We start from the raw sequence: 14,733 nt of genomic DNA on the forward strand, positions 1-14,733 counted from the left end.
CAGCTAAAGAAGCAGCTAAAGACGCAGCTAAAGATGCAGCTAAAGCAGCAGCAAAGCAGCAGCTAAAGCAGCAGCAAAGCAGCAGCTAAAGACGCAGCTAAAGAAGCAGCTAAAGACGCAGCTAAAGACGCAGCTAAAGACGCAGCTAAAGACTGAGCTAAAGAAGCAGCTAAAGCAGCAGCTAAAGCAGCTAAAGACGGAGCTAAAGAAGCAGCTAAAGCAGCAGCTAAAGACGGAGCTAAAGAAGCAGCTATAGACGCAGCTAAAGAAGCAGCTAAAGCTGAAGATGGACACAAAGACTAAAGAAGCACTGAGAGATGCACATAAAGACTAAAGGCACACACAAAGACTAAAGATGCACATAAAGACTAAAGACACACCTAAAGGCTAAAGACGCACTGAAAGACTAAAGACGCACACAAAGACTTATGGACACGCATAAAGACTAAAGACACAGATAAAGACTAAAGACGCACAGAAAGACACACATAAAGACTAAAGACACACGCAAAGGCCTAAGACACACGCAAAGGCCTACGACACACGCAAAGACTTATAGACACACAAACACTAAAGACACAGATAAAGACTAAAGAAATACACAAAGCCTAAAGACACATACAAAGCCTAAAGACACCTATAGGCTTAACACATCCATAGACGTAACACACTGAAAGACACACTCATAGATGTAACACACCCAAAGACCTAAGACACCCATAGACTTAACACATGAAAAGACTTAAGACAGAGAGACAGATTTAAGAAAGAGAGACTTAAGATGTATATAAAGACTGAAGACACACGCAAAGAATTAAGATGCAGAGAAAAACCTAGGACAGAGACAGACTCAAGACAGACTCAAGACATCCACCATGGCCCTGGTCCTGGTCCTGCCTCCAGGGCAGCAGCTGGGGGACTTGGTTCTGGATGACGTGCAGCAGCTCTACGGAGTTGGACATCCACAGAACCAGTGGCTGCAGCGCCAGCATGAGCTTGTCCAGTGGGAGTGGGTGGACATGGTCAGTCTGAACATCTCCGGGGATCCTGCAGGGACAGGAGCAGTGATGCATCCTCTGGACTTTACTTACATCTCACACTGAGCTCCACAGGAAGACCTCCAAACTGGGAGCCTTCAATGTGTGAAGGTTTGTACTGGCATCCAACCATTGTCAGTTTTATTCCTAAAGTATATTTATATTATACACATTTTAAAACCATCTTTTTAATCACTGGCTTCCCACCCAACATGAAAGGATTTTAATTGTTTTACTCATGTTTAGTCTTTTTATTCCGGTTTTAGTGGTACATTATTGTTATATTTCATTATTTAGTTTCAAATCTTACTCTTTGTCTCCATTTCATAAATATAGATGGTATTACTGAGAGGGGCGGAGCCACACCCATCGAACCATCATGCAATATGAAGGGAATTTAAAAGAACTTCAACAGATTATTGTGATATGTCTCATATTCAACATGACAAGTACGTTAACATCTGATCTTTTCATCACATCCATATTAGAGAAGATGGAGAAAAAAAAGGAAGGAAAATGTCAAATATTTCATAGTTTTGAGGATAAAATGAACAAATAGCGGAAGCGGAAATAAAGTGTGGTACATTTGGAAACATATGCATGGAACAGCAAGAGAACAAGAAGATCCGTGTCTCCTCCAATGAGGGTGGTTGATTTGAAAGCAGACATATTGATGGCTGCCTTTGCAATCTCAACGTCGGCATCTCCTTCCGCTTGAATTATGTCACAGCCTTTCTGCCGCATTTGTTCCATGATCAGCTGGATAAGCGCCTGCTTGTTTACCGCATTCGACAAGAAGTCCTCCTTTTTCCCAGCAAATTTTGTCACCTCGTTAATGTTCACCTTTTTTGGATTCAGCTTTCGACTTCGCCACTAATGAGTACAGTCCTTTATACTTGGTCCAACTTCTTAACCATCAAACACGACAGTTGCTTTCCCATAGTGTTCGACAGTAAATGAGGCATAATCGTTTACAATCAAGCTGTAGGTACTCCCCTCCTTCCATTTCAGACGGTGAAGAAGAGATCCTCCGTCTTGTACATTGTCCTCTGTGACTGGAACGTTTGTGTCACAGCACTGTCCGATTTTGTTCCAACATCATTTCTGAGAGCCTCTGCCAGCTGCGGTTTGTCCGCTTGACGTAAGATGCCCTTTCCTTCGAACAAAGACATCGGGTAGAGACAGAGTTCATAGGACATGACATCATCCAGCCGTAGATCACCTGTCTGTGAGACCACGAGAAACCTCTGGAATAGGAGCACTGGATCAATGCTACGATCTGTAGAAACTTTTACGTTCTTGTTTGATGCTAGAGTCTTTGCCTTCAAACCTGGGTGGGTGCAATAAGGAGTTTAGGGTTAGGGGTACCCCTAAATGTGGTATAAGGGGTGATTTGGCATCACTGGTAACCCTTTCATGTGAAAGATTGACCCTGAAAACCTGCCTAAAAATACAAGATTTATTGATTATCATGAAAACTGACTGAGTTAGTGCTTCACACGTAAATGGAAAATGACTTGTAAACCGAAAAAAGTCATCTTCGAAATTTGACACTTTCCCATACTCCGATTTTGTCCAACTTTTAGTATGTTGTAGACTAGACCCAGCCTAACATATGTTGGGCCACTCAACCTCATGGAAGGGGGGAGGGGGGACCACATTTTGAGAACAACCTGGCCGGACGAGCCGAGAACCACCGGGGAATTACTTTCATTTTTCGTTTTTCCTTTTTTTCTTCTTCACCGGAGCCGAGTGTGCAGCTGGTAGCGCACACTCCTCACGCATGCAGACCTGAAGCTGCTTCTTCTCCCCCCTCCTCAAAAGAAGCGCTTGATCATCCTCGGATCATCCCGTGGACTTTTCCTTGTGCACAGACCAGTTGAGATTGTTTCCCTGGGACGCCAGAGAAACCAGCTCGCAGCCGGGGAATCAACGGACTTTCACCAGCCGCCGCAGCACGTTCACCCTCGTCAACCTGAGTAAGGCTTAGAGTCTGGGCAGGCAATGAGAATAACGTGACTGTAATATTGCTGTGTGTTTTATTATTGTGTTTGAAGTCAGGGACGCCGATCCCTGTTTCCAACCAATCTGTGTCTGCGCGTTGGATTTACATCCACGCGACCCTCCGCACTGTGCAGCTCTCCCCCTCTGTCTGCCCCTCTGTGCCTGGAGTCTAATATTGCCACAGTCTCAATTTTAGACTCCACGTGCACACCGCTAGACAGTGTGCAGAGCTGGACACACCGTAGGATCTGTCCTCCTTTCTCCCCCTCCTTCTTCTCCTTTCTCTCTTCTCCTCCTCACTAAACGATCGCGTAAAGCAGCATCAGCTGTTCCCCATGCGCTCTGTGACCATGTGTAGTTCACTGCCCCTGGGAAAACTTGGCCACGAGCCCCAGGCGCGCTCCAAGCAGGCTCACGAGCTGTGCCCGAGCACAGTGACGTCACGCCGTCCAGAAAGAGTGTGCCGAGCGCCTCTGGTGAGTGATTGCAATCTCTTGAAAGGTCGCCACTCGGTGGACAAGTCGAGTCATTGCATTCTCCTTCCGTGCGCCGCCGCGCCCCTAGTGGTCGTTCCGGTTACTGCCTCGAACTAGACGCCTGCCGCCACCTGGTGTCTGTTCGAGGTCATTACACCCACACACACTGACCCTCCAACCCCTGCTGCCACCTGGTGGACGTTCGAGGTCATTACACCCACTGACACTGACCCTCCAAGGTCCGCCGCCACCTGGTGGACACTTGTGGTCATTACATCCCCACTCAGGCTTCCACACACTCACTCACACACACACCCACACTCTCTCTCTCTCACACACACACACACACACACACACACACACACACACACACACACACACACACACACCCTCTTTCTTTGTACATAGTGTTTGCTGTTTAATAGATTAGATCTCTGTGTTTGATTGTTTATTACTTAATTGTGTTGTTTTAATAAATAATTTATGAATTATTTTGGAATAAATACTTTTTGTTAATAAACGCATTTTAACTGAATTGATCGATTCTTGGTAATTATTGTGTATTTATTGTTGACAATTCACTGGTTTGTAACAGTCTGTGCTCGAATCTCACACCTTCCTTGTTGTTTAAGATTGTTATATTTACACAGAAATATTAACTTACTTAAATAACCTTTTGACAAACGAGACTGAAATTTGGTATTAGCTATTTCCAGCTTAGCTGGTGGTGCCCCGATTCAATTATTATTTGATAAATAATCAATTTATTAAAATTAATAATTTTTCATTAATAAATTATTTTTGATAATTTATTAACTTTTGAGTAATTACTCAATTACTCTAGGAGTTGCTGATGAGTAACTAACCGTTTACTTTATTAGTAATTCCGATTTTTCCTAAATTACTTTCAGTAATCTATTACTTTCAGTAATCCATTACTTACAGTAATTATTAATGCTAATTACCAACCATAAATCCCAACACATAAAACCACCAAAAAACAAAATTTGGCAATTTTTTTGGGGTAGGGGTACTCTGGCAGTATATTGACCCTACTAGGTCGTTCTCATTCTTTCCTGGGAGATTTGGTGGACTCACGTTTCAGGCTGGACGGCAGCAAGCTCCTTTGTCTTCTCCTGAAAAGGTAGACCACCTGAGTGAGAAATCCGGTTGACGCATGCATCATTAGAGATGGAACTCGCCGAGTTTTGTCCTCACCCACGTGAGCAGCTGGATCTGCGAGGCCATCCGGAGCAGCAGCTGCCTCAAGTGCGTCAGCCGGAAGGTGGTGGCTGAGCGCTGGATGCAGAGGCTGAGCAGGAATGCCGGTGTCAGCTTGGGTTCGTTGCCGCCGGGGTCTGCCGTGTCCAGGATCTCCTGCAGGACCCAGTCCTCCTGCTCTGGCTCGTAGGTCAGGGACGCCTCGCCCCCCTCCAGGTCCCTCCAGAGAGGAGGGGAGGTCCTCCTCCTCCTCCGCGGCCTCCTCGCGGCCACGGCAGAGCCACAGGACAAGCACGATGCCTTAGGATGCGAGTTGGGGCAGAGTCTGGACATCCAGGGCGGCGGGTGGGGGGATCCGGACCTGCTGGTTGGGTCCTTGAACATGAACAAGTAGTGTTTCCCCAAACCCACCAAGTCCCCTGGGTTCAGTTCCACTTCCTCCTCCAGGAAAAGGCCGTTCCGGGTGACCGGAGCCCCGTGGAGGGGTTTGAGCACGGTCTGGGTCTGCCGGTCCTCCCCTGGGGGGGTCTGGCCCGGGGGGTCCAGGCGGCGGATGCAGCAGTGCTGCGGCAGCACGTCGGGGGCAAACAGAAGGATGTCCACCTTGAGCCTCTCCTCATCCTCACCAGGGTGGTGCTCCCGGCAGCAGCCAAAGATGGTGGTGGTTCCGCTCATCACGTATATGACGAAGTCCTGTGAAAGGACAGCCACAGTCAGCTGAAGACAGTCGTCAAGCAACCAACAGTCGTCAAGCAACCAACAGGGAGCAACCAACAGCCGTCGAGCAACCAACAGTCGTCGAGCAACCAACAGTCGTCGAGCAACCAAGAGTCGTCAAGCAACCAACAGGGAGCAACCAACAGCCATCAACCAACCAACAGTCGTCGAGCAACCAACAGTCGTCAAGCAACCAACAGGGAGCAACCAACAGCCATCAACCAACCAACAGTCGTCGAGCAACCAACAGTCGTCGAGCAACCAACAGTCGTCGAGCAACCAACAGGGAGCAACCAACAGCCGTCGACCAACCAACAGTCGTCGAGCAACCAACAGTCGTCGAGCAACCAACAGTCGCCGAGCAACCAACAGTCGTTGAGCAACCAACAGTCGTCACCCAACCAACAGTCGTCACACAACCAACAGGGAGCAACCAACAGGGAGCAAGCAACCAACAGCCGTCACCCAACCAACAGGGAGCAACCAACAGCCGTCAACCAACCAACAGTCGTCGAGCAACCAACAGTCGTCAAGCAACCAACAGGGAGCAACCAACAGCCATCAACCAACCAACAGTCGTCGAGCAACCAACAGTAATCAAGCAACCAACAGTCGTCAAGCAACCAAAAGTCGTCAAGCAAGCAACAGGGAGCAACCAACAGCCATCAACCAACCAACAGTCGTCGAGCAACCAACAGTCGTCAAGCAACCAACAGGGAGCAACCAACAGCCGTCAACCAACCAACAGGGAGCAACCAACAGTCGTCAACCAACCAAGAGGGGGCAACCAACAGTCATCAACCAACCAACAGGGAGCAACCAACAGTCGTCAAGCAACCAACAGGGAGCAACCAACAGTCGTCAAGCAACCAACAGGGAGCAACCAACAGTTGTCAAGCAACCAACAGGGAGCAAGCAACAGGGAGCAAGCAACAGTCATCAAGCAACCAACAGGGAGCAACCAACAGTAGTCAAGCAACCAACAGGGAGCAACCAACAGGGAGCAACCAACAGTCGTCAAGCAACCAACAGGGAGCAACCAACAGTCGTCAACCAACCAACAGGGAGCAACCAACAGCCGTCAACCAACCAACAGGGAGCAACCAACAGTCGTCAACCAACCAACAGGGAGCAAGCAACCAACAGCCAAAGTTGGGCTACAGTTGCCACCTAACAGTTATCAACCAACTAACTCATCAACAATCAACAGTGGCCTGCCCAACAACCACAAACCCAGAAAACCACCTTCAAAATCTTTTGAGTGCAAGACGACTCATGTCAACCAAAGGACACACGCACACACACAGAGGAGAACCCGGAGCTTGGTTGACTTCCTTGTGTAACCTTTGGACACCACCCAGCAGCCGGCCGACGGGAATGGAAGGGCTTACGGGTGAGACGCCGTCCGCAACCTCAGGGTCACCACATTAAGAGTATTAGTGGCTGATAGCATATCATTCCTCCTCCTCCTCCTTTTCTTCTTCAGTGGTGGTTGGTAGTTGGTCTGTTCAGTAACAGCAACAACTTCAGAACTACAAAACCTGATGGCAGTGGCAATTGGGAACATCTTTAATGACATTTTGTGGTTCTTACAATTTCCCACGACTCCGATATAAAGCCTGAGGTCTAAATATTGTGCAGTTTCATTATTAATCATTCTATTATTAGAATTATGCATCAAAGAACGAGGTTCGATTAACCAGTGCTCGTGTTTTTAAAGTCAACTAATGCACTTATGTTTTACAAAATTTGCATTTTATCTATTAAATGTGTCTACAGGAACCTGAATTTGATAATTTTAAATATTGTGTACTGTTAAATGTGTTAAATCAGTTTAAAAGGTGTTAAATCTGAGGATGTAAAAGAGATCTATATCTGAACTTTTTTTTTAAAGAAAGGTTAATTAAAAATAAAATCAATCATTGCTGTAGAAACATCTTGTAGCATGAATATATCTGAACCTGTTCTTCTCTTCACTACTTGAACTATTTTTAAATCACATTTTGAATAGACTACATAATTATGAACAGAGAAGTTGATTTATTATTTTATATGTGTAAAACCTCCACAGACGCAGTTCTGGAACATTTTCTCCTAAAACTCTTTGAACATTCACGATTTTCAGGGACAGAATATTGAATAGGGTTGATCTGATGGTGAATAAGCTTCTCACATGTCGACAGAAGAACACATTTTAAATGACAACATAAAACATTTAACAGAATTTTAAGTTTTTAGTTGTTTCAATGCAGAGAATAATCAGTTGATGTGATTCATTCAAACTGTCAGTTGGTCCCATTTCAGAAGCTTTTTCCAAGTGACAGGAAGTCGAAACTTTTCTTCTTGCATCGTCCTACGACAGAACGCGTCCTCACATCTTCAAAACTCTTTCGGTTCCCCTCTGTTGGCTTTTGATGCAGCGCAGAGCCGCCTGGCTCCTGCACAGTCAGCAAAAAACACCCACAGAGCGCCCCCTGTTCCTGGGAACGGGCGATGCCACAGCCTGAATTCTTGAGTTTCTACGTGGGGAATAGTAGGCTGTGAACATATCTGCGTTTTAAACCCCCGGCTGAGAGCACGGTGGGCGTTTAACCCCCCCGCGGTGTGAGTTTAACCTTCGTACTCAGTTTCCCTCTGCAGGACGGAGGTGGCCGACACCTCCATGCTCCGACTCCGGGATTTTCTCAAGGCTCTTAGCATAATGCGTTGGATCTGACACTGGTGTTCCCGCCCGTCTGGTCCAAGCTCATGTTCACAAACTGCCAGCTCAGGGATCTGGCGAGGAAGTTTCCAGCTCCTCAGACAAACCGGTTGTTTAAAAAGACACTAAAAGTGTCACGTAATGTCTTGACTGCGCTCCGCGAACGGCGTCTTAGTCAGTCTACGAGGAAAACTATCAATACATATGATTAGGAAGAAACCCTAGGCAGGGTAGGAGCATCAATTGTTAACCCTAACCCCAACAAAAAAATATTAAATTATACATGTATAAAAAGCAAAAGCAAAAAAAAGTCAGATTTTTTTTGTCTCGACAAAATCATCAAATATGAGAAAATGAACGCTGAATCATCTGTGTAGTTTAGAAATAAAACAACTATTTAAAGTGTGATGTTGACGAGCTTGACCTCTGACCTGTCGGTGGCTGAAGCCCTGCAACAGCAGGAAGTAGGGGAAGTCAAACGGCGGGCGGATGGCGTATTGCATGGTGTCGTCGCTGCTCTCCGTCTCCTCCTTCTCCACGCCCAGTCGCAGCACCTCCTTGTCGACGTTGGGGTCCGCCCGGAGCGCCCCCTGCTGGCGCGCCCGGCTTGCCTCCTTCCCCATGGCCGACAGGTCCATCTCGCTCAGGCTCCTCCACATCCCCAGTCTGTCTGCGTCCTCGCCACCGCTGCTGTCCACCAACAGGGACGTCACTCTGGACTGGCTCTTCTGCAGCTTCCGGGCCTGAGCATTGATACCTGTAGCAGGGAAATTTAATTCAATTAAATACAAATAAATAAATGTCTGGAAGAAAACTAAAGGGGACAGAGACACAAACCCTGTGGGACATCACTTCTGTTAGTTACACTGTGAATTTAATTGAAGTTTATGTATACAGTGGCTTGCAAAAGTATTCATACCCCTTGAACTTTTCCACATTTTGTCACATTACACGCCAAACATAAATATATTTTATTGGAATTTTATGTGAAAGACCAACAAAGTGTCACACAATTGTGAAGTACAAAGAAAATGATACATGACTTTAATTTTGTTCACTAATAAAACACTGAAAAGTGCAGCGTGCAAAAGTATTCATCTCCTTTTCTCTGAGTTCAACCAACCAATGACCTTCAGTAGTTGCCTGATGACTGCTGAATGATTGAATGTTGACCTGATGACTAAATAGAGTCCACCTGTGTGTAATGTAATCTCAGTACAAATACAGCTGTTCTGTGACGCCTCAGAGGTTTATTAAGAGAATATTGGGGAGCAAACAGGACCATGAAGTCCAAGGAACACGCCAGACAGGTCAGAGATAAAGTTGGGGAGAAGTTTAAAGCAGGGTTAGGCTATAAAAAGATTTGCCAAGCTTTGAACATCTCACGGAGCACTGTTCAATCCATCATCCGGAAATGGAAAGAGTCTGGCACAACTGCAAACCTACCAAGACACGGCCGTCCAGCTAAACTTCCAGGCCGAACAAGGAGAGCAGTGACCAGAGATGCAGCCAAGAGGCCCATGGTGACTCTGGACCAACTGCAGAGATCCACAGCTCAGGTGGGGGAATCTGTCCACAGGACAACTATTGGGCTGCACTCCACAAATCTGGCCTTTATGGAAGAGTGGCAAGAAGAAAGCCATTGTTCAAAGAAACCATAAGAAGTCCCATTTTCAGTTTACCATAAACCATGTGGGGACACAGCAAACATGTGGAAGAAGGTGATCTGGTCACATGACACCAAAATGCAAAACGTTATGTGTGGTGGAAACCGAACACTGCACATCACCTTGAACACACCGTCCCCACTGTCCAACATGGTGGTGGAACCATCATGCTCTGGGTGCTGCTCTTCAGCAGGACCACCATCCTAAACATAAAGACTTGAGACTGGAGGTTCACCTTCCAGCAGGACACCCATCCTAAACATAAAGACTTGAGACTGGAGGTTCACCTTCCAGCAGGACACCCATCCTAAACATAAAGACTTGAGACTGGAGGTTCACCTTCCAGCAGGACACCCATCCTAAACATGAAGACTTGAGACTGGAGGTTCACCTTCCAGCAGGACCACTATCCTAAACATAAAGACTTGAGACTGGAGGTTCACCTTCCAGCAGGACACCCATCCTAAACATAAAGACTTGAGACTGGAGGTTCACCTTCCAGCAGGACACCCATCCTAAACATAAAGACTTGAGACTGGAGGGTCACCTTCCAGCAGGACACCCATCCTAAACATAAAGACTTGAGACTGGAGGGTCACCTTCCAGCAGGACACCCATCCTAAACATAAAGACTTGAGTGTCACGGCTGGGCGCCAGCGCGTGGAGTGTCCTGAACCCAGAAGCAGACCTCAAGCAGAAAGTTGTTTGCAAACAGTAAGGTTTATTGAGGGAACAGGGAAAGGGGAGCTGGAACGGTGACGGGACCCGGGGAACTCCGGGGAGCCTCTTGGAACCGGGACGGGACCCGGGGGGGAATCTCAGGGGGGCCTCTTGGAACCGGGACGGGACCCGGGGGAATCTCCAGGGGGGCCTCCTGGAACCGGGACGGGACCCGGGGGAATCTCCATGGGGGCCTCCTGGAACCGGGACGGGACCCGGGGGAATCTCCAGGGGGGCCTCCTGGAACCGGGACGGGACCCGGGGGAATCTCCAGGGGGGCCTCCTGGAACCGGGACGGGACCCGGACGAATCTCCAGGGGGGCCTCTTGGAACCGGGACGGGACCCGGACGAATCTCCAGGGGGGCCTCCTGGAACCGGGACGGGACCCGGACGGGGAACTTCTGGGAACGGAACCGGGACGGGACCCGGGGGAATCTCCAGGGGGGCCTCCTGGAACCGGGACGGGACCCGGGGGAATCTCCAGGGGGGCCTCTTGGAACCGGGACGGGACCCGGACGGGTAACTCTTGGAACGGAACCGGGACGGGACCCGGACGGGGAACTCTTGGAACGGAACCGGGACGGGACCCGGACGGGGAACTCTTGGAATGGAACCGGGACGGAACCCGGACGGGGAAGTTCTTGGGACGGAACCGGGACGGGGAACTTCTTGGGACGGAACCCGGACGGGGAAGTTCTTGGGACGGAACCGGGACGGGACCCGGACGGGAAACTTCTTGGGACGGAACCGGGACGGGACCCGGACGGGAAACTTCTTGGGACGGAACCGGGACGGGACCCGGACGGGGAACTTCTTGGGACGGAACCGGGACGGGACCCGGACGGGGAACTTCTTGGGACGGAACCGGGACGGGACCCGGACGGGGAACGGAACCGGGACGGGACCCGGACGGGGAACTTCTGGGAACGGAACCGGGACGGGACCCGGACGGGGAACTTCTTGGGACGGAGCCGGGACGGAACCCGGACGGGGAACTTCTTGGGACGGAACCGGGACGGGACCCGGACGGGAAACTTCTTGGGACGGAACCGGGACGGGACCCGGACGGGGAACTTCTTGGGACGGAACCGGGACGGGACCCGGACGGGGAACTTCTTGGGACGGAACCGGGACGGGACCCGGACGGGGAACTTCTTGGGACGGAACCGGGACGGGACCCGGACGGGGAACTTCTTGGAGCCGGTGTCGGAACAGGAACGGGAACGGGAACCATCCCGGGGAGGACACTCACCCCCCGGGGAGGACAACACCGACGCACCTCCACACGGAGTGAAGACTAGGCATCCTCTGGCACCGGACCCTCCTCCCTGCAGGGCTTAAGACTGCTTGACAATCAATTAGCTGATTGCCTGCAGGAGTGCCAGATAGGATCCGGTGCTGGGGCGAGGTGCGTGACTCCTGACATTGAGACTGGAGAGTCACCTTCAACAGGACCACCATCCTAAACATAAAGACTTGAGACTGGAGGGTCACCTTCCAGCAGGACCACCATCCTAAACATAAAGACTTGAGACTGGAGGTTCACCTTCCAGCAGGACCACCATCCTAAACATAAAGACTTGAGACTGGAGGGTCACCTTCCAGCAGGACACCCATCCTAAACATAAAGACTTGAGACTGGAGGGTCACCTTCCAGCAGGACACCCAACTAAACATAAAGACTTGAGACTGGAGGGTCACCTTCCAGCAGGACACCCAACTAAACATAAAGACTTGAGACTGGAGGGTCACCTTCCAGCAGGACCACCATCCTAAACATAAAGACTTGAGACTGGAGGTTCACCTTCCCGCAGGACCACCATCCTAAACATAAAGACTTGAGACTGGAGGTTCACCTTCCAGCAGGACCACCACCCTAAACATAAAGACTTGAGACTGGAGGGTCACCTTCCAGCAGGACCACCATCCTAAACATAAAGACTTGAGACTGGAGGTTCACCTTCCAGCAGGACCACCACCCTAAACATAAAGACTTGAGACTGGAGGGTCACCTTCAGCAGGACACCCAACTAAACATAAAGACTTGAGACTGGAGGGTCACCTTCCAGCAGGACCACCATCCTAAACATAAAGACTTGAGACTGGAGGGTCACCTTCCAGCAGGACCACCATCCTAAACATAAAGACTTGAGACTGGAGGTTCACCTTCCAGCAGGACCACCATCCTAAACATAAAGACTTGAGACTGGAGATTCACCTTCCAGCAGGACCACCATCCTAAACATAAAGACTTGAGACTGGAGGGTCACCTTCGAGCAGGACACCCAACTAAACATAAAGACTTGAGACTGGAGGTTCACCTTCCAGCAGGACCACTATCCTAAACATAAAGACTTGAGACTGGAGATTCACCTTCCAGCAGGACCACCATCCTAAACATAAAGACTTGAGACTGGAGGGTCACCTTCCAGCAGGACACCCAACTAAACATAAAGACTTGAGACTGGAGGGTCACCTTCCAGCAGGACACCCAACTAAACATAAAGACTTGAGACTGGAGGGTCACCTTCCAGCAGGACACCCAACTAAACATAAAGACTTGAGACTGGAGGTTCACCTTCCAGCAGGACACCCAACTAAACATAAAGACTTGAGACTGGAGGGTCACCTTCCAGCAGGACACCCAACTAAACATAAAGACTTGAGACTGGAGGGTCACCTTCCAGCAGGACACCCAACTAAACATAAAGACTTGAGACTGGAGGGTCACCTTCCAGCAGGACACCCAACTAAACATAAAGACTTGAGACTGGAGGGTCACCTTCCAGCAGGACACCCAACTAAACATAAAGACTTGAGACTGGAGGGTCACCTTCCAGCAGGACCACCAAACTAAACATAAAGACTTGAGACTGGAGGGTCACCTTCCAGCAGGACACCCAACTAAACATAAAGACTTGAGACTGGAGGGTCACCTTCCAGCAGGACCACCAAACTAAACACTCCAAACCACTGCTGACACAGAAACACTAAAACAACACATTTTCACTTGAATGGTTGTCATGTAATTTGTTGTATGAATGAAAACTTCCTGATGACTACATATGATAAAACGCTCTGAATATATTCCAGAAAAAGAAGCATTTTAATGTTTAAATCAAAAGACATTTGGCTTTTAATTCAAATCCATGCATCATTTTTTTAAATAATTTTTACTTTCCTTCTTGATTTTCATCTAATTTCAGCTTTTTATTTAATACTACAGGTTTAAGTTAAATTGTAATGTTTTTTTAATATACATTTGAGAGTTTTGTGTTCATGTCAGTTGTGTTTGAATCATGGTGTGCTGAAGCTGCAAGATGTTTAATGTCCAATGCGCCCAGAGTCCTGCTGGATGCTCCACATGCATCATGGCCAGAGAAGAACGGAGGTCGTTCTGCTTCCAGCACCAGCAGGACCGCCTGACGCAACACAAACTGCGTCCCAGTTCCAAGCGCTGGAACATGCAGACTCACTGCTCTGACCAGCTGCGGAAGTGGCTGTTTCCACAATGTTCAGTCACACTGGACAGACCAGGCAGAGCCAGCGAGGTGAAGAGGAAGAAGAGGAACTTCCTCTACTTTTCATGTTTTACACAATCAACGCCATCAAATACAAAAACCTCCATGAACTGCAGCTTACCGACAGACAAAATGTGAAATTCAGTGAGTAATGCGGGAGGAAATGTACATTTTAGCGATAGATTAGAAAATAATGAATTTATCTCGCATTGATTGAGAAATAAATTAAATGTAGTTTGTACTGAGGTAGTAAATGATAAAATGAGCTACGATTAAAGTACAAAGTAATACATTTATCTAGCAAAAGTAGAAATGACTCAATTTAATGTTTAAAATAATACATTTAACTTGTAATTTAGAAAATATTACATTTAACTTGTAATACAGTAAAAATTTATTTATCTGGTAATAAAGTAGAAATAATACATTTAGCTTATAATAAGTTAGAAAATAATAAATGTATAGTATAAAATACATTTAAATTGTAATAATTTGGAAAATATTACATTTAAATTGTAATAAGGTCAAATAAAGTAAATGTATCTGATAAGTATAAAATAATACATTTAGCTTAAAATAAGTTAGAGAATAATAAATGTATCTATGAACAATGCAGAAAAAAATAAATTTATAGTATAAAATAACATTTTACTTGTAATATGGTAGAA

General features: G+C 47.7%; 1 protein-coding gene across 1 annotated transcript in view; it reads right to left on the bottom strand.

Annotated features, from left to right (window-relative positions):
- Positions 1-14,733, bottom strand: part of radil2a (Ras association and DIL domains 2a) — a 60,069-nt gene that overhangs the window by 36,630 nt on the left and 8,706 nt on the right. Inside the window, exons 4-7 of the mRNA XM_080510847.1 lie at positions 8,588-8,913; positions 4,736-5,431; positions 4,616-4,653; positions 875-1,047 (exon numbers count right to left, since the gene is read on the bottom strand). Coding sequence (XP_080366973.1) covers positions 875-1,047; positions 4,616-4,653; positions 4,736-5,431; positions 8,588-8,913 — 1,233 coding nt within the window. The remainder of the gene's footprint in view (positions 1-874; positions 1,048-4,615; positions 4,654-4,735; positions 5,432-8,587; positions 8,914-14,733) is intronic.

The sequence above is a fragment of the Blennius ocellaris genome (genome assembly GCF_963422515.1).
Source record: "Blennius ocellaris genome assembly, chromosome: 16".
NCBI lineage: Eukaryota > Metazoa > Chordata > Actinopteri > Blenniiformes > Blenniidae > Blennius > Blennius ocellaris.